General features: G+C 39.2%; 1 protein-coding gene across 1 annotated transcript in view; it reads left to right on the plus strand.

The window, feature by feature from the left end:
• The window catches only part of LOC121315143 (gamma-aminobutyric acid type B receptor subunit 2-like), a 270,582-nt gene that overhangs the window by 115,366 nt on the left and 133,265 nt on the right, over window positions 1-21,951 (plus strand). Inside the window, exon 3 of the mRNA XM_041249098.1 lies at window positions 21,091-21,261. Within this exon, the coding sequence (XP_041105032.1) occupies window positions 21,091-21,261 (171 nt within the window). The remainder of the gene's footprint in view (window positions 1-21,090; window positions 21,262-21,951) is intronic.

Genomic DNA, 21,951 nt, shown 5'->3' on the forward strand with positions numbered 1-21,951 from the left:
GTTGCACCTCGGACTCCTGGGTGCTCGCCAAGGTACACACTGCTGCAGTTCCGTGTGGGACCTCCTCCCTTTTGAGGGATCATGGTTACATTTGTGAACGATCCTCTCCAGATTCTGGCCCTCAGGCAAAAAGTAGAGAATCTACTTCTCAAACAAGCCACCCATCTCATAGAATGCACCTCTCAGGACAAGGTTTTCTACTCAAGATACTTTCTGATGTCAAAAAAGGACAGCGCATTCTTCCCATCCATACCTGAGACAAATCAATGGGTTCTTCGGGAGGTTCCAGAGGAGGTTTCAGATGATCACACATCACCACATCCTCATATCTGTCCGGCCGGGGCAGTGGACTTGAATTAGGTGTATTTTCATGTTCCTATCCATCCAGTGCACAGGAAATATCTCTGCTTCGCCTTTCAGTGTAGCGTATCCCAGTTTTCCCTGCTGCCGTTCGGCCTTTGCTTAGCCCTCCGCACCTTTTTGAAGTGCATGGATGCAATCCTAGCTCCCTTGTGGCTACAAGGGATCAGGGTGATGAACTATCTGGACAACTGGTTGACCTGTTCCCAGTTGCAGGAAGGAGCAGTAGTCCACATGGTGACAGTGACAAACCATCTAGCGAGACTAGGTCTCACTCTCAACGAGGTCAAGAGGCAGGCTGCAGTGCCAGCCATGGGAGGTCCAGCTGCATATGGATCTCCTCAGTCAGGCACAAGGCACCCTCTGGCATCCAGAACTGGGAAGACTCCAGCTGTGGGTCTGGCCCCTGAACGGGACTGTCTGTCCGCTTTAGGGCTCTCAGATGTGGTCGTTATTACACTACAGAATGCTAGGCTTCCAGCACTTGCATTGTAGTACTGCTGCCTTTGTAATATAAGAGCATTATATGCTTACACATGGAGGTATTTTCAGAAGTAATGCATGGCCAGAGGTCATGACCCCATCTATTGCCCCATAGCAATTATTTTCCAGTTTCTGCAAGATCTACTAGAGGTGGGCAGGTCCCCTTTAACACTGAAAGTGTACCTGGCAGCTATATCTGCAAGCCACGTCCCTATATACTCACTATCCCCAGGAGACAATATTCTGGTGACCCATTTTCTAAAAGGTGCTCGGTGACTGCGTCCCCCTAGAAAGAATGTCCTCCTCGAACGGAGTCTAGACGTGGTATTGGAGGCTCTCACTAAGGCCCTGTTTGAGCCTATACAATCCATAGAGCTAAAATATCTCTCTATGAAGACAGCCTTTTTATTGGCCATCACCTCCGCTAAGCGGGTCAGTGAGCTACAGGCTCTGTCTGTGCACAGCTTTTGTATGCACGTCTGGGAAAATGGAAACAGGGTATCGTTATGCACAAACCCTGCGTTCCTACCTAAGGTGATTACAGAACTAGAGGCTTTCCATTCCTCTCCCTTTGATTCGGAGGAGGAGAGGCAACTGAATTCCCTCTGCCTAATGAGAGCATTGAGAGGTTATATGGATAGGATGAAGGCGCTGCGTCAGTCTGACCAGCTCTTCATTTGCTATGGTGAGAGGACGCTGGAAGTTGCTGAAAACCATGACTTTTTGATTTTGAGAAAAATGTCAGCACACCGGGACCTTTGACAGAAAACCGGCACTGTCCCGGCTAAACCAATCACCGGTCATCAGGTCACCCTACCAATTCAGCATAAAAATTTAAAAAAATTATTCCATAAGTCTTGGCTATTGCTACTACAAGCTTAGGTAACACATTTCCCACTAATTCATTCACAGGTTATAAATCTATATATTACCATATTCTAACTGCACAGTTAAGTATCACTGTAATGTTATTTTTTTAAATAATACTACAATGTAATACTATGAATACCATTACTACTACTACTACTACTACTACTACTAATAATAATAATAATAATAATAATAATAATAATAATAATAATACATCATTAACATTATCTGTTCAGCTCATTGTAAAAAGTTGAATGCATGGTGTAAATGTCACCAAAGTTATAGATACCAGTGAAAAATGATGGGAGGCAATCCTCCAGTTTGGTAGAGTGGTCAGATGGGGTTCTACTCTAATAGCCCTGACTGCAGTCGTTCCTGATTGGTCACACTCAGATCTCCATAGCGACAGTGCCTTTGCTGCACGCCCATCAACAGGTTAGCCCGCTGAAGCTGAAGCTGGGTGTTTCTGCATAATTAAAAAAGCACTTACTGCTAAAGAAGGGTTAAGAGCGTAAGAACATAAGAAAGTTACAGACGAAAGGAGGCCATTCGGCTGTTCACACATCACTCACTCGCTCTCCTGCTGCTCTCCAGCTATCAGCAGAAACAGACAACATTCAAAATGAAAGATGTGATTGTGTTACAAGAGATGAAAAGGTAAACAGTGTCCCCGGTGTAATTAGATAACAGCGCTCCTGCTGCAGCCACGCCACCCCGGCAGGGCACTGCCATGCTTTTCATTAGTCTGTGGAACAAACATGTTAAGCTGTACTGAGTTTTGGACATGGATTGAGAAGGCATTGGGAATATACCCCTTTGAAGATGAAAGGTGGCATTTATATATACAGTGATTATTATTTATTTATTAAGCCAACTTTCAGCTTTGCGTTTGAGCAACTATCTGGATCTTTTTTTCAGATCGACAGCATTGGTGCCTTCTTAGTTTTCTCCTTAAAATACCTTCCCACTGTAAACAAAAAGGATAAACAATAGTAATGTAAAAATGGCAAACGTGCGCAGAAATGTGTCACCCTCAGGACATCTTCCCTTGTAAACGAAATCCTCCTTCATGTTTTATGTGACCAAAATTGAATCATTTTGTATCCCTTATAACTTACTAAAGTATTTTTTATATATATTCAACCATTCTATTATGGAAACACAGTTTGGGTGTGTCCCAGGTGTTACTTAACCAAATGCAATAATACTTAGCATTTCTTACCTTGTTGTGTGTACTCCTGGCTGGCTAAATTCTAAAATGGTAATAACATTAATAATCAAATATATCTATGTATTTTTTCATCTTTCTGTGCAAGATGGTGAAAGGCAACTGTAAGAGGGCGATGTTACCTAGGTGGGTGGTCACTGCATAATAATAAGGCAGTCCCAGAGCAGTGGGTGTTGACACACCTCATAGGCATGCAGATTTCATTAACACAGGTGCTGCCACAAGGGTAGCAGCTATGGTAGCCCTAGTGTCAGATTCAATAATGAAAACAAAACAAAGCTAAAAATAAAGGTTTGCCACACACGGCGAGCACTAGCCTCACTATACGTTATTTCCATGAACTGCCAACTGGAGTCAACTCGAGTGCATTTGAATTGGCCTGAGAAAGGAGGCTTTTCCATGCTTTTCCAAGTTACCTGAGTTATCACATGAGTTGGGCAGGAAATACTCCAGATTTTCCTTAGAAATACTTGTGAGTTAAAGGTCAAGACGTGAATTCGCTGCAGACGGTATTATATTCAAATTGTCAACGATTTAAAAGATAAATCCATCTAGATATTCTTTCGAATTTGCATTTTTCTTTGTGAATGTGCTAAGTGAAAAATGCCAATTCAAAAACAATCAAAAGGTAGCAAATCCACTGAATTTAATACTTAGCCAAAATGTCCCGTTATACATTATGTTCCCGCCCCTGCAACATTTTTGATTGACATTTAGTTATGTAATAGTCTCCCAGTCTGAATTCAGTGAAATTCAGACCAGTCAAGGGAGTGAAATACACAACTGAACCAGTGACCAACTTTAAAATACGAAATCTGCACAACGTTTAAATGGTTCTTCGTTAGTTTCAAAATGTCAGTACAGTTGTAACAGGCATAAAAAACTGAAGAGCTGAAGTCCCTCTTGCTGAGCAGTGTTAAAGGTATTCATCAGTATGACCATTTGAACATCCTTTTCAAGACTGGCCATTCAGTTTTTCAATTGTTTAAAAATAAAAATGAGGAGAAAACCAATATTTAATTAGATTGTGTTGCCCTTTTGAGAAATGTGTTACATAATAGATGTGGTGCATATAAATGAAGCAGCTGGACCCAGGGATAAGTGTCCTTAGGTTGGTAAGTGTCTTTTTAATCTTAATGGCTTTAGATTAAAATGACATATTATTAAAAGTTAGTAGAATAAATACTGTAGTCCATCATTTTGGAGAGGATCTTTTGAAAAGACAGAACACTCTTTAAAGTTATAAGTGTATGATAAATTACAGGTACATTATTTAAACAGATGCAGCAACACTATATTTTTCAGAACCCCGCTATTTACTCTTTACAGTAAAAAAAACCACCACCAAACAAAACAAAGATATTTAAAGTCGTTCCACTCTGTTTTGTCTCCTTGAAGGTGTCCCAGGAAATACAATTAGATGGAAAGGCTAAAAGCTCCATAATACATGTAGGAACTGTACAGTAGTACACCCTAGCCCTGCTGTTTTGCTTTAATGTGATCAAGCCTGACCCAGTGGTCACATGTTCCTGTGGAGATCCATAGTCTTAAAGAATATTAGTCAAGCCATAACTCTTATTAACAACAGTCAGGTACTGTTTGTTTCCTTTCACCAAAATTACTCATCTTCAAAAGACAACAACTGTTGTGAACCATTGATGGCTTTTGTAATTGGAATTAGTTAGTGATCCAGGTTATTTACTGCTGCCAGTTTTCAGAAAATTAATCTTGCTGCTTTCCTTCTCTCCTTCTTTTTCCAATATATGGCCTAATAACATGTTAAATATATTGTTTTTTAGAGCTACAGTATGTGCAAGGAAACACTAACTGTTTTTTTAAGATCTCTTCAAGTACCGTGATGTATGCTGGGAGCTGGTGAGAAAATGTCCGGCTCAAATCATTATGGAGTTGATGGATAGAAAATTGAATTTCCAACATTGAGAGAGTGAAGCACTTCGCAAGATCAGCTGCAATTTCAAGCTAAAATGATAAATGAAAGCGGGGGATTAGGGTTATGAATGGAAATGGGATTGTGAACAAGATTGATTTCTGTAACGGAAATGTGTTTGATTATATTTCCTGTTCAGAGACTTTTTAAAGTTACTGTAACGTCTTTAGTATTTGTTATTTAGTTTGGTTTCTCAGTAATATAATCTTTGGTGACATTTATATAATCTTTACTCTTCATCATCAACCACAAATGAAGGAAATACTTCCTCATAATTTGGTCTACTTGAGCTAGAATGACCCATGTGGAGATATTATCCAAACTATTTCAGACCAGACCATCTTCATAAAATCTCTTTAAGAATTATTTGTTTTATCCACAGACAGATATTTGAATGGGTTGCATAAAGTGTTGTACCTTAAACACTTTTCCCCTGGTATATTTTTTAAGTTTGAATCCAGAGAATAAGAAAAAGTGTCCTTTACTTGTTCAAAAATTCCTCTTCAAACAGATAATAGATGAAGCAACTTTTGAAAACATATTGTAAAGTCAGAAGAAAATAAATAAGTAAATAAATTGCCAATTGAAAAAGACAATTTACTTTTATGAATGTTGGCTGTTGACGCAAGGTAGTGCATTAGCTTTATTTTTATTTGATTGACTTACAAATGCATTTAAAATGAGTTCATTGCACCCCCAATAATATTTTGATTCATTCTGGTGCCTTTTCTTTGGTAGATCCAAGGGGAAGGAGTTCATGGTGGAATGCACATACATGCACTCAGATACTGAAATAGTGTTCAAAACCATTTACAAATACTCCATATCATATAATGTACATCAAGCAGAATAGTTTGTTAATATATACATCAGGTATCTCCTCATCCATAAGAGAAAGGCTTTCTGTTCGTTCTAAAATATGCATTTCCTAAAATTAAAATAAAAAGAAATAAAAGACTTTTTGGGCAGGAATTTCAAAACCCAGTGCTACTGTATTGAACTCATGGTATAGTAACGAGAGCTTTAGTAGCAAGTGATTTTCAAACTACATGTGTTAATTAAATCAATCCATGAATGCTGTGAAATTGAGTCAATGAGGTTGTTAATGAATGCATCTCATTAAAAAGCTTAATTGTTGCAGGTTACCTACATCAGTTCCTGTCTCAGCGACTAGCTAAGGAGAACTCGTTAATCAAAATGCATGTTAACGAGATCAAGAAAAATGAATGGAAGTATAATTTGCTGTTATGGAAACTAGTAGCGTACAGGGAGATGGCACTCCTACCAGTGAACAGCAGCCAAATGGAAATAAAAATAATGGGAATATCTATTTTGTGTATAATCTATAAACTTAATTTTAAATCTTTTTTGGTTAAAAAGAAAAAAAAAACCTTAAGCCATCTATGTATATTGGTTGTAATTTATTTTCTTATCTTGCCAACTTATTTTGTATGCATTTTGGCATTTACGATTGTGGGCTATAAATAAATACATTGGAAGTACCATTTGTGTTTGTACAGTATTTGTTAGTTATATTATACATGTGTAGCATGTATGTGACACTTCATTATATATTTATTATACATTATAAGCTTTTAAAATTAGAACTTCCAGCCTAACCCAATACACAATACACAATATTGTTTATAAATAAATTCAACACGATTACGACTTACAGTATTATGAGAAACAATGTACAGTATATGCATACAAACATGTGAAGTTAAAGTGTACATTGTACATAAAGTGTGGGGGGAGTCTGACATCATTACAAATATGTTTAGGCAAAATCCACGTCAATGGTCTCAATCACATTCCTAGTGGATCTGTGCATCCTTGTACGCCTATTTGTGTGTAGATAAGTGTGGCAAAGTGTCCGCCCCTGTGTGTATTTTGCGTTGTGTGTTAATGTTAGTGTATGGTCATCGGTGCACGGGATATAAACAGGTCTGTGTAACACAAATATTTAAAATGTATATTTGTATTTAGGCATGAGGAATGCACAGCACTTCACGTGCAAGTAAAATGTAATAATATGTGAGCACGGGAAATTGCACTTTGTTAATTCACATGCAGTTGTACCGCGACTCCAACTGATTGATTGATTAGCAATCGAGTCTCGGTACAGCTGCATAAAAGCTTCATATTTTCACCCACTCGGGATTGTGTGTTCGGTGGTGAGTGGAGAACAGGATTGGAGACAGAGGTAATTGTAATAGTATTAAGTAAAATAGCTCACCGTGTTTTGTTTAGTGTTAGTCCGTTTTGTTTGCCTCTTTGTTTTGGCGAATGTGCCGTGTCCTGTGTTTTTGTTTGTTACGACCTTTTTATTTACTGTTCTGTTAATTCATTAAATGCTGAGTGAGACCATTCGCTCAGCTCCACCAAACTCCACCTCTCTTTCTGTTTATTTTCTGGTTCCTGTTTCTGGTCTGACGTCCCCCACTCCGGCCGTCTTTCTCACACGTGGTGTCAGATGGGATTACCAGCGCCTCCTAGACGCAGACCAGAGCAGGGACCGCAGTTTTTGGGAAGAAAAAAAAGGATGTTTTTTTTTTTGGTGTGTGGGAAAAAAAATAAAATAAAATAAAGAAATGGGGAGAAGAAGCGGGAGATGAAAGCAGCAGCAACGACTGCAGGAGGAGGAGGAGGAACTAGAGCCCAGGAGGGAGGAGACAGAGCCTTTTCCGTCCTCTGAGGAGATGCTGGACTGGGTGTCTGACCCGGAGTGGAGTGGGGAGGACCTCCCACTGGTTGTTGACCTGTTGTGGGCCAGAGATGGGCAACGTTGGGAATGCTGGGAACAACATTTCTACCCAATGCCCTTCGTGAACCCGACAGCTGTGGTGATCAACTACTTGGCTGCTGATATGGGACTGACCCAGCAGGTTGCATTCCAAGTGGTAGGAGCCACGCCCACCTGCATCCTCATTGGGCTGAAGGGAGACTACTTGCAGATCCCATCTACACCAGCAGAGGAAGAATGCCTGCTGGTTTCGCCTCCAGAGCCAGAGGGAGAGGAGCCATCTCCCGTGACAGAGGGAGAGGAGCCGTTACTGCCATCTCCAGCGCCAGAGGGAGAGGAGCCATCGCTGTCTCCAGAGCAGGAGGGAGAGCTGCACCAGTCCCCTGCAAGTGAGGGAGAGCCGCAGCAGTCCCCTGCAAGTGAGGGAGAGCCGCACCAGTCCCCTGTAACAAGGGTAGACTACAAGCCACTCCCAACTCCGTTGTCAGGAGACAACAGGCCACTCCCACCTCCGGAGCTGCCTCTGCCTCCTTCACCTCCACCAGCAAAGGGTGAATGCCTGCTGGGCCCCTGTCCACCAGCATAGGATGAATGCCTGCTGGGTTCCCATCCACAAGCAGAGGATGAATGCCTGCTGGTATCACTTCCCCCACCAGCAGGGGATGAATGCCTGCTGGTATCACTTCCCCCACCATCACGAGGAGAGGAGCTGGAGCTGCCACGGCCTCCATCACCATCAGGGGTAGAGGAGCAGGAGCTGCCTCTCCCTGCACCAGAAGGACCAGGAATAGATGCTTCCATAGGCTGCTGAGGGAAGCACGGGGAAGAACCGCCTGTCCGCAGTTGTTGAGAAGAGGGCCAGCACCTGCACCCCAACTTGTCCTGACTCCCTGCCTTGCTTCACCCAAGGATGCCTGCCTCACTTCGCCCAAGGATGCCTACCTGGCATTGCCTGGGGTTGCCTGCCGCTCCGCATCGCCTGGGGTTGCCTGGTGCTCTGCATCGCCTGGGGTTGCCAGCAGCTTCGCATCGCCTGGGGATGCCAGTCGCTCCGCATCGCTTGGGGTCGCAGGAACTGCATCGCCTGGGTTTGTCAGCCGCTCCGCATCACCTGGGTTTTCCAGCCATTTCCGCATCCCCTGGGGTCGCTGGAACTGCTTCGCCAGGGGTTGCAGTCAGCTCTGCTTGGCCGCAGGGGTCGGTGTTTCCGCTGCCAGTGGTACAGCGGGAGGAGAGATTCGCCCCACTGTCAGCACGTCTACTGACAGCATGGCCAGTAGCAGCCTGACTACTGGCAATATTGCCGCCCATCAACCCCTTAAAGTCCCTGTTCTTGGCCCAGTACTTTGAACAACACTTCTGGGATTTTAAGGGGGGAGGTGGCCATTGAGGCCATGTGTGCTTTGCACAAGGGGGGGGTATATGTGGCAAAGTTCCCACTCCTGTGTGTATTTGGTGTTGTGTGTTAATGTTGGTGTATAGTCATTGGTGCACGGGATAAAAACGGGTCTGTGTAACACGAGTGTTTAAAATGTATATTTGTATTTAGGCACGAGGATTGCACAGCACTTCACACGCAAGTAAAACGTAATAATATGTGAGCACGGGGAATTGCACTTTATTAATTCACGTGCAGTTATACCGCAACTCCAACTGAATGATTGATTAGCATTCGAGTCTGGTACAGCTGCATAAAAGCTATATGTTTTCACCCACTCTGGGTTGTGTGTTCGGTGATTGGAGAACGGAATTGGAGACTGAGGTAATGTAATAGTATTAAGTAAAATAGAAGCGCACCGTGTTTTGTTTAGTGTTAGTCCGTTTTGTGTGTCTCTTTGTTTTGTTGAATGTGCCGTGTCCTGTGTTTTTGTTTGTTACAACCTTTTTATTTACTGTTCTGTTAATTCATTAAGTGCTGAGCGAGACCATTCGCTCAGCTCCACCAAACTCCACCTCTCTTTCTGTTTATTTCCTGGTTCCTATTTTTGGTCTGACGTCCCCCACTCCGGCCGACTTTGTCACAATAAGACACAGTTGTTAAAAGCCAAGGACGCATTGCAAATCCGCAATCACCTAGGGAAAGTTTATTGTAATATCTAATATGCCATTTTCTATACCAAGACCAGTTGTATAATTCAAATAAAATCTACAGTAGAGGTCAGCTGTCATACATTTGCATAATTCAAATTGCTACCCTTGCATTGATAATTTCTTGGTACAGTAGTAATATTACACTGGGTGCAAATAATGGTATAGCATTTTAGCAATACAACAAACATTTCACAAGGTTACAAATGGTTAAAACAAGTGAGTACATCTCATTCATAACCACAAGTGTAGAAAAGGCTACAATATTTTCATAACTACAAATATTGAATTATCTAGCTAGTCTGTAAGAAGTTGGTCCTGTACACTCTCGCTGTATCGTCGGCATCACAGCTGCGGTCTGTTAAATTTCTGTTTCAAGGTGAGTTTTATAGTCTTTCGTTAATTAAAACCATCCTTTTCCAAGTGCAAATTCATTCCAGCTAAATTATGACAACATGAATTTCATTTGAAATTTCCACTCAAACAAAATAAATAGTCGCAAGAAGAACTGCTCGTTAAGATTAACATTATTTTGTAAATCAACATAATTTCGGAAACTACATTAGCGTGATTATTTAATAATGAAATAAGCATAATGACCGCTTGAAAATGCCAAAATCAATGCTACATACCGGAATTATCATTTACGAACTTTTGAAAAGCATGCTCTTTTTTCTTTCATGAATCAAAGTATTTAAGACCTGTAATTAAATCTGTCTCCATGTGTTTTAGAGAAAGTTAGGCCCTGATACTGTATGATTGACACTAGAGATTCCTATTCTGTGCATTTGTAATCCCTGGGTGTCACAGTAGACCATTGTCCAACATTGTTCCATCTGTTGCATAGTTTTGGTCTGATAATAATTCTACTTAGATTTAGTGAAGGTAGTGAAAACATTGTTATTTTCATAGCATGCCAGTGATGTTTTTTGTACAACTGAGTGAATTAACTTCCAAAAAACCCTAAAAGCTGTTGCAAACACCTCAATTTTTAAAACTCCTTTGGCCATATTTTCACAGCATTGACTACCCACTACGTTTACCTTAGTTGTTTCTTATTTTGTGTTACCATAGCTTTGTGGTAATGATTTGTAAATATGTTCCATTGAATTTTATTATTTTCAAAACAGGTATTTTAAATGATTTTAAGTTGTTTTGCATCTCAGAAAATTCAGTATACTGGTACTTGTTCATACAAGAAACCACGTCTTCTGATGTAACAAGTAATTTCAGCTTTGGGAATGAGATCATTGTGGGAAAATAACAGCCTGCACATACCAACACATTCTTAAAATGGTAATTTGAGTATTTTAGAAAAATGAATTATTCCCAGGTGGGAATAACATTCTTACATTTTTCTTATTGTCTTAAAACATGAATTTTAATTGAGTCAATTTTGTGTCTTGAAAACACCCGTTCATATTCCTGTATCAATCCAACTAGCTGTCTTGTCCAGTACTGAGACACTTCACAAGAGTTAACATCAATGTCACTTAATTCTGATTTCATGCAATTTTGCTCCGAAGGTCTTTGCTTCGTGACTGACAGGCATATCCTGCTTTGTGTGCTCAACCAGCCTTGGCATGATTGCAAAGAAGATTACATTATAATCACCCTGATATATAAATGTTCAGTGCCCCTAGGCATAGTTAAAACTTAATGAACCCCAAACTCTTGCCAAATCACACTCCAATTAGATAATAACTAAGAGAAATATTGATGGATTTGTTCAACTTTTCCTCTTTGGAATTACCAGCTGCCCATCACTTGAGTTTTTGTGGGCTCTATATAATACAGTATAGACCAGTGTAATGGAATTTATCAGTGTAATACCATCCACAATTCTTAGCTGTAGAAAAAAAGGTAACATATTTGGCCAAATGGATATAATACATGCATTGCACTAAGAATACAGGATAATTAATAATAAAGTCAAGAGATTCATTACATTCATAACATGAAATCCCATAGGTCGTATGCGTATAACTAAGCATAGAATTGTTAAGACTTCCAGTCCACTATCAGACAGCAATGCCCTCTAAGGGTTCTATTGATTAATTATACATGCCATTAAAGAGTAAGTAGCAGGGTTCTGAAAAATATAGCGTTATGTGTCTTTACGTGTTGCTATAACTGCTCTAGTGCACTGGGATTTGAGATATGTCTTCTTCTAAATCACTGCAGGAAGTGTGATAAAAAAATAAAAAATAAAAACATAACAGGTGCTCTGGCTTTTCTGTTCTGTACTGCATCGTGGATTATTATTGCTGTTTTACCTGTTTGACAATAATCCTTACACTATCAGTGCACCAGCGCTGACATTTTGAAAATAACTTTGAAACAAACTTTAAAGTTATAAGTGTAAAAAGTTGTCAGGATGTTAACAAATTACAGGTTTGTTATTTAAACAGTTGTAGCAACACATGGGGACGTGTAACGCTATATTTTTCGGAACCCTGCTACTTAGTCTTTAAATAAATCCAACATATTGTTTTTAAAAATGGACTGTTTTGCCCTCTCAGTAAGTATATTGCAAGTTCTGTTTCTTTTTCATTCAGGCACTGGATGCCCAATACTAATTGCTTTGATGCCCTGAAGCTATTTGCCTGCAGGGTTTAGTCCCCAGTGAGTTTAAAGAGCTGTTATCACTTAGAATTGTGATGCATACAGAACCAAATTAGAGGATTTTAAGCAATGTGAAGAAACAGGACATTCTCATTCTCAGCTGCTTTGAAGCATAGTAATGATGATGAATACAATGTATTGTATTTTGAAACACAAAAGCTAAATATAATGTTGTACATAACTAATGCTGTGTTTTGAATACTGTACTTGAGTTTCAACTTAACAGAAGAACTTCCTTGGTATGAAGTTAGTGCTGATAAATGAAAAAAGAAATAAAAGCGTGTGACAGGGCGAGGTCTGTGCTGTCTATCTGATGCATGCATGATCCTGCAAGAGGAGATTGGGAGCGCCGTGGAATCAGTCTGTCAATCAAGGCAATGACACAGAGAGGTTGGGTGAGGGTGTGTTGTCTCTTTCTCTCTCTCTCTGAGTGGTTGGGAGGCGGTTCTTGGAGGATCGCTTAACCAATAAAAATGATGCTTTGATGTTCCCTCGGTCTTGCCCTTTCTAAGAGAAACAACAACAGGAGCACTGTTTGGAAACCTGGATTACAAATCATAACAGAACATCAGTGTCTGGATAAAGAGAGAGGGGCAAGCAAGCCCGGCGAAGAAGGCTTTGTTTTTATGTACCCCTAGCCGGGGAAAAGTCTGGGCAACCCTGTGAGTGTCAGTGAGGGACTAGAAAAGTATCTCTGAAACCCGAAACGTACCGTGTTTATTTTCCTTTTTGTTTTTGACTTTTGTTTGTGGATTATTATGTGCAATACAATACAGACCGTGTCAACTCCTCCCATTGCTGGTAACCTGTGACCTATACGCTTTTTCCTGAAACTGTTGTCTCAAAAAGGCGGGGGGGGGGGGGGGGGGGGGGGTGACTTATACCTATACATGGGTGAGACTTATACACCTGTTTTTATGGTAAGTCAGTACCAATAACTGTTTGCACTGAAGGGTGCTACATTACGATGCTCCACTCCAGCAGAGTGTGCTGAGATGTCAAACTGTGTTGCCAAATGCCTTCCTTAAATATTAAATGAAGATTTCTCTTGTTCTACTGTGCTTTGTTAACAGCAGTAGCAGATAGGAACTGCAAGGGACGCTCTGTGTTATAGTTGCAGTATAGTTATGAACGAAGATTTCTCTTGTTCCACTTACCTTAGCTGGCTACAATAGTTAATAGCTTGTTTGGGATGTACTATGAGAGACATTTTATATTGTAAACCATTGAACTAAAGCACTAGCTGGCAATAAAGTCACAACAAAGCCTTGTAAAGAAACCCAGAGACAGTACAAATAAAGAATCAATGTACCATTCGTCAGTTATCACTGACGAATGGTCATATCATGTCAAACCAGTACCGTTCTGGCTTCCCATATTTAGTGTTATCGCAGGTGTTTCGTTGCATGTTGGGTTAATAGGTTTGATATCATGTTAATGCTTATGAATGTAACAATGAATATGTTGGAATTGGAACTGCAAATGTGATATGATTAAAGGAAGAGGTCAAATAAAGAGGAAGCATGTATTTCAGTAGTACTGTCCTAGTGGGACTGCATTACTAAAACCAAAAAGCTTGACTTTGAAAGAATGAATGTCAAAATCAAATCCCAGTTAAACCACAATAATTCATTCTTTAATGTGTCTCAGTGAAGATTTATTTTGATCTGTAATGCAGTATGAGACTGGGAATAACTGAAAATGTCTTTCTTTTGTGAAGTTTATCTGATAAGTACAGCACACATTAAAAATTAAATTATATTATTTTACCTTTCACCCTTATCATCTTTAATATAAATGTATTGAATTGAGTTGGAAAAGTCTCTTTTATATGACCAGCATTCCAGCAGTACAGTTCTGAACCATCTCACTACAGCAGAATTCCATATGCTAAATATTTAAGCAAAACACGAGGGAAGCTAATATGTTTTAGGACACTTCTATTTCTAATAACTTCCATTTCAGATGTTCAGAGTTATGTAAAATCCTTGAGTAAGATATAAGGACATTTTAAAACCCATTCAACACTACCTTTCACAAAAGCCTCTGTGCTACAGTAAATGCATATATTGCACATCATTTACTTGAAATCTGTACTCCAGTTCCCATGGTTTGTAAGTGGCTTATATGCAAAGGATTTTAAAATAATCTGCATTTGATGGTTCCAATGGCTCCTCATGTCATTAGCATTATGAAAATATCTTAATATAATAAAGAGCAGGTGTGTGTCTGTGATTTGTTTGACTGGCTCATCTTCTCGTGACTAATCAGAAACGAATACTGTTACAAAGTGTTGAATATGAATTGTTGTTCCAAGTATTACCATACTATATGAAACTTGTACAAGCTTCATGGTCATCTCTTCCAAGTGGTTGACCAAAAACAATATATGTAGATTGAGAAGTGTAATGTTAGCACACTTCCTTGCTCTGGGGTCATGCACTGTTCCCACTGTTGCACTGTTTGTGTTAAATGAAACCAATCCCATGCAATAACAAAAATCAGTAATGGAAACTCATGCAAAGATGAATTCGAGACATCTAATTTATAACTGACTGCATTGAGGCTCTTTATAAGGGGAAAAGGCGGTAAATAGGATAGCATGCCATTAAACTAATGGGAGAACAATGTAGTTTCCCAACAAAGGCAACCAGACGTAAACTCCTCGGCCTGAAGCCACTAGTGAAACAATTTTCTTGCTCAAATGTTTGTAGCCAAGTAGCGTGGTTCAAGTCCTGAACTACCTTTGTGCTTGGCAAGCAAACAGAGCAGCCCATATGTCACCATGCTAAACAATTCAAGATTACACTGTTGTACTGTTCAGTGATGGCTCCAGTACTTGTGAACAGCTTTTCTATACAGCTGTCCTCCAAGGTCAGATTTTCTCCAGTGCAAAGTAATAAACAAAGCTGCTGGAAACAACAGCAGTAGCAAAATATCTTGCAGCTGGTAATGTGTCCCTGCAGAGGGGTTTTATTTACAGTCCCTAGTTATACAGGGTATATGTATACAATTATATGAGGAGCTGTTTCATACTCTGCATTGCAATACATTCTAACTTGCTGTGGGGCCGTGTGATAAAGGAGCACATTTTAAGTCAGTTGCAAACTGTACGTATAAGAGGACCCCACAGAATGCCAAGGCAGTGGCGTGAGAAACCAGAAAATGATTCTGCTTTTTTTATGTTTAAATTTAAGACTGCCTCTTAGCCTTTGTTTTATAATAATCCAGGAATATTTCTTTAATAGCATAATCATACTACAACTACTACGACTACTCCTACTAAGCTTGGAGGGAGCCCCGCCGACCCATGAAGGGCATCAATCCCCAGTGGGAGGTCCTGTATTCCCCGCTGGTCCCAAGAAGAGCTGGGGACTTGGGGTGGAGGCTGTAGCGGTTCTTCCTGCTTTTAAAGAACAACCTGCTCTAGTTCTGGCTGCATTTTTCACCCACCCTCCTCATTTTCAGGCACCCTGTTCATGGCTCCACCAAGGTGAGAGACCACCTGGTGAATCTGCTCCTGGCTCTTGCTAGACTGTCCATCTACAAGACCAGGAAGCATAAGATCATGGGGGAGGGTTTCTTTGACTGCGGAGCCATGTTCAGGGCCCTGGTCCGCTCCCGGGTTAAGATAAAACACACCTATGTGGAGTCCGCTGGAGACATGTCTACTGATAATACTAATACTATGGATACCACTAATACAACTACTATTAATAATAATCATGTATAATGAAAAATGCATATTAAAGTGAGTTAAGACCCTAAATAAAGATTTTAGATATCATCTTTTTTGTTCCAGTTTGCCACTGAAAACTAAAATGTCTGTAAGAACAACTCCTAGTTCATGTCAAGCATTATGGTTTCAAATTAATTTGTTTCTTCAGTTCCACCAAAGATACATTAATACAGTTTATTATTGCAGAATGTGCGTGGAGAAAAAAAAAAGATTAAATAATAAAATATGCACAATGCACAAAATTGAGGTACAGTACAAGCATATATTCATCACAATTTGATAACCATTCTTAACAGGGTTTTGTTTATTTGTGTTTCTGGTGAGAATGTGAGAGTCTGGGACAGCTAATTGTATCAACTGAACAATGATAGTTATTGCCAGATAGCCCAAAACAACCCCATAATATCCCAGCGAACCTCTTACAGTGCATGTCAGCCTACCGGGTTGAAAAGCTAATGCAATAATCTTTTAAGTTACCTGTTTTGTTCTTCTAAGCTTCTTGAATGGCTGATGTGCAGAACAACTGATAGCTTATCCAAAACTGAAGTTAAGCTTTTCACAGCAAAAGAGCAAAGTACTTTTGGAAAGATGTTGTAATTAGCTGCCATATCACAATAATTAATGAAACTGTACATAAAGGTACTAAAAAGCCAAGTACCATATACTGTGAAGTAGAGTACTAGTAGAATCAACAGCAGACCACGGCATTACCAGCAATGGCAACACAGTGGGTTTAAAGCTCATATTGACCAGCACTGATGCTGCAAAACAGCACTGTACGGGCGTTGATAAGGTACTCTGGTACTGCAATGGATTACCAGTGTATATTTGTTTTATACCATTGTTATGTCAAAATATGAAAATGTTATCACAGCACCACTGGTTCATACCCATGTGACTGCTCTTCCACTACAGAACCACCTTGCTATTAAAAACTGGGTTGGAAAGGGCTGTGCAGAGATAGTGTTTTCATAACCTTATGGAAATCCATGCTGTAGGAAGTGATTGAACAGATTTGGTGACTGTATTGTTGTGAAATAAACCCATTGCTTATATGACCTTTCCAATTTTCCAATCTCCTACTCCCCCACACTGTAGATTCAATAATACTGTACTGATTATATTATAGTTAATTCCAGTCCCATGGATCTCACTATACAAAGGTACCCAACTGGTATTTCCTTAGGAGTCTCAATGGAAATGCAAAGAACCTCCCACTAGAAAACAAATGAATACTGCAGGAAAAGCAGGAAGCCCCCTGCTGCCAATTCATGGTCCATAAAATATTTATGGTGGCCTACTGTTTCTGATCATTTACTATCTGTGATGCAGTGAGTTTTGTGAGTTATGAATGCGTCGTTTAGAGTCAGCCCCAGCTAAAAGAAGACTGATTTGTGGAAAGCCCCTGTGCATGTTTACATATGGCCACTGTGCTAAGCTGCATTTTTGAGCTCCTGTATAAAAGTTGACCTTAAGAACTGCAGGTGCCTGCTATTGATAGCACAGAACAAGACACCATTTCCCAAGCATGGGTTATCATTTATATTTTAGTTTTCTCTGTAGCTTTTTTGATCATTGATATTTAACTTCTTTATTTGCAGTAATAATTACAATAATAATCTATATAAAGTAGCTACACATTGCAAATAATTAGCTGTATGTATTCATAGTTTGCTGTTTTATATATTGTGAATTTGTAGTTCCTCACAGTTAAAGACATACAAGGATTGTGGAAAACCTTTGAACTCCAAGTCAAGGTCTCATATTACCAGACCAATCCTTTTGGTTTCAATGTTCCTGCAATTGAAGTAATACCTATGATCCAGTATGGAAGACTTTTTGCAAATATATGTTATGTGGATGTTGTCTGTGTTGCTGCATATACCAAAAAAAATCATTCCAGAAGTTGTTGTTGTTATTAAGGTAAAGACTGGAATGAAAAGTCAGAATAGTTTAATCTTCTCTTGCGTAAAATGATATTAGCAAAGCATTTCCTACATTACAAACACGGTTTATTAAATGAATTTAATGAAGGATATCTCTTGCTGTGCTGTTATTTACAAGGAGCTACATGTTGTAATTGCAACTCATAATTAGGAGGGGAGGCTGAAGCATGCACTGCTTCTTCATTACGTTTTGATTTGTGTTTTTATAATAGTTGTTCAGAGGTTTTGTCGACAAGGGGAATTAAAATCTTCCTTACAGGAGTACCGCTGATGTTGTGAACAATTAATTTGCCTTAAGGAAAAGAAATCTTGACTTGCATGTACTGTATTCATGACATTATTATGGTGGGTTTTATGCTAACTAAGGCTGGATAACTCATTATGGAAATAAAAAACATGCATAAGAATATGCATATTTTTTTTCCATGCCTAAATATGTATGTGTGAGGGGGTGGAGGGGGTGGGGGTATTTGGCTCACCAGAATGCCACAAAATGAAATCTTTAAATTAAAACTACAATGTGAAAATTCTTCACATGCAACAGAATGTGGAGAGGATTTTGTATGCCAGGGATATAGCTACCCAGGCGTCCATAAGAATGTGTTTAACACCAGAAAATAAACTTCCTTATGTATTATGGATATAAATTTTGGAGCAATGGAATGTGGGACAAAAAAAAAAAAAAACATTATTAATCCATAAACAGCTTTTTTTTCCTCAGTCTTCGGGGAGCTGAAAGTATGTTTCTACACTGGAAAGATAATGGGATTTGTGTTATTAGTTACAAATTCTCCAAAACTGAAATGATGGTGCTAATCTTTCCTTTTAGCTTTTCGAGTCCCAAAGCTTATCTGAACAGTAAGTGCTGATTGTGCCACTGTGAGTGGCAGTTGTGTGCTATGCAGAATTACAGACCACTAGGGATTTAGACAAAACCACATTAATTTGTGACCAGGAACAGAATTAGAAAGTAAAGATAAATGAACTGTGAACCTTCAAAAACTGGAAGTCCAAAATACAGTTTAAATATTTTCTTTTTGGACCACTTAAGAGGCACCCTTACCCCAGATATAAACACAGGTACCAACCTGAATCAGATATGCATTCATTTATTGGTCATCCATAAAGAGGAGCTGAGTCTGTTAAATTGAAATTCCAAATAGTTGTATTTTACAAATTGGAATGCATTTAATGTGATCGCAAATAATTCTCAGTGCTGCCTAATCTGAACTCAAAATTGTTTACTTTCAAAAAAAAACTCTGACTATTTTACATGGCCTGAAATATTGTCAATGAACTGAACAGTACAATCTTACCATTTCAATTTTCCATATGTGTTATTATACATTATAGAAGGCAGTGATGTCCATGTTTGTGATATAAAGTACATTTAATGTGGATTTGAGCATATAGTTGTGTGTTGTGAGCAATCAGTACACCGTACAATGAACATTTTACAATATTTTAAAGTAATGAACACACCCCCAAAGCTAGTCTATCTGGCAATGTACAATAAATGTGTCCGACTCCCAGTGCAATTTATTGCTATCGCCCATAAGCCTTTTGAAATTAGATGAGGAACATTCATGGTAAAAATCACTTTTAGTGCCTTTCACTAATTTGGTCCCTTATCTGTGCTGTATATTGGCCTTTGCTAAGATGACTTACTTCAATTAGATCATCAATACATTATCTATAATAGGAATATCAATTTTAAACCACTATAGATGCCCTCTTGATGAATTAAACCATTGGGTTTAATTATACAGTGCACCCTTGTTGTAAGAGGTCCCTGTATATCGCAGTACACGTTATAAAACAAAATGGTCATAGTTCCCATTTGATCCGTAATGTCACTTGCATTCTCACAATATGGCAGAGCACAAATAGAACTTTCTCTTAACTGTTGCTCCCAACCACATACAGTAAGAGGGAGACTATATAGATTGATAATATTTGGAATACCACTGCATTTGTGGGATGGGTTTCTCTGTGTAATTTAATATTTCTGCATGTATTTGAAGATTTGACCACGGCTATCTGTCTGGGGATAGTAAGAGATCAGTGAGTATGAATGGGGTAAAAAGCTTTCTATCACACTATGCTTACTCTGCTATCACAGGCGTGAAAGTGTATCAAAGCAGTCACTTTTAGAATGCAAGCTACTCTAGACTGGATTCTGTTGCCAGTTCAAACAGTGCAATGCAGCATTATGAAACCTCATGTGTTCTGACACCCACAATTTATAACACGTATTGATGTTTCTTTTGTATTATGTGCATTGTGCAATACATATTACAGAAACTCGTTGCTGTTGGCAGCCTACAGTAACTCCTCTCAAAATTAGATTAGCACTGTGGATGGCTTTACTATAGAAATAATTTCCACACGTACACTAATACTGTTCATATATACAAATCTTTCTTTTTTCTGTTGACATACCTGTTCCTTATGTTTTCTTATCTCTTTTATAAGAGTATACAAGGTTGTTGATCTGTTTATTGTAAGTCTCCTGTGCCTTGACTGGGTAATAGCAGCTTTCTACTTAGACCATACATCCCTGGTTATGGCGCTTATGGTGCCCTGCTCGGCATTATCCAAAGCGCTTGCTCAGTGAACCCAAAGGCACCCCCTTTAGCAGGAGGAGAAAATGCTGGAGTACTTGTTAAATAGGTAGTGTAAAACTGGTGCACTGGTGGGCTATTCCAAGTGACTGTTTGTGTTTCTACCAGGAATTAACATTTTGAACTAGAGTACTGCAGATGAAGAAAATCACTACTATATACAGTAGACTACATATAATGTAACTGAGACTTGGCTACCTCCCTTTATAGGGTATGTAATAAGTAATATACAGATTTATGGGATGCTCTTTGTCAAGCAGGCTATGACAATAATGCAGATTATTTACTAATATGATAAATATGCATGAAATACTTGGTGTCACAGCAGGTGTGTGGTTTTGCAAATGGTGATTCCTGCACTAACCACATTGCACACTCCTCTATTTTTTTCTTATCTGTAAACTAATTTCCGCTACCTTCTGCTGTCTTTTAGCTTTCCTTTGCTGCAACCACACCAGTTCTTGCTGACAAAAAAAAATATCCAAACTTCTTCCGGACCGTCCCATCAGACAATGCAGTCAACCCAGCAGTCATCAAGTTCCTCAAGAAATTTGAATGGAGCAGGGTGGGGACTCTGACCCAGGATGTGCAGAGGTTCTCTGAGGTAAGACTGTTACCGTTAAGATTGGTTTATAACTACAGCTAAGTGCTTTAGGTCTCATTTACTGTCCAGTTGATCACTTGACACATCACATGCAGGACATTGGCACAATATTACACTTTAATGTTTCTTAATCATTCAAGTTGTTTGTCTCTTAGTTTTGTATAGTAGGTAGCATTCAAATTAAATTGTATCATTTCCATAATCCTTTCGTTAATTCATTTCATTTTCTAAACTCTTATATTTTATGCTATAAATGGTGCTAGTTTGTTTATCATTTTGATTATTGAATGTATTGAGATAAAAAAAAAACACCCCTAAGTATCATCTGCCCCTACAAATACAATCTGATTTTTTTATTGTATTAAAAGTGATGTGTTTTGAGCCTGGTGTTCCAGGCAATCCACAAGAAACACATTGCTTTAACTTGGCTCATCTCATGTTGCCCATTTCACAGCAACTCACTGTATTCCCATGGTTTTGATCATTTTTCTTGCAACCATTGCAGTGTACAAGCTCCCTCCTGCAACAATGCTTGCGCTCTGATCGAAAGGAGTGGTTCATTGTGGAAACAGAGAACCAGCATTATTGAAGGAGTAATTCTTAGAACATATTTGTTTTCTCCTGTCACAATTAAATCTGTTGAGAAGTGTATTTGCCAGTTGATGTATGACTTATGAGGTGTATGAGATT

Source organism: Polyodon spathula, chromosome 4, assembly GCF_017654505.1.
Source record: "Polyodon spathula isolate WHYD16114869_AA chromosome 4, ASM1765450v1, whole genome shotgun sequence".
In the NCBI taxonomy this organism is placed as follows: domain Eukaryota; kingdom Metazoa; phylum Chordata; class Actinopteri; order Acipenseriformes; family Polyodontidae; genus Polyodon; species Polyodon spathula.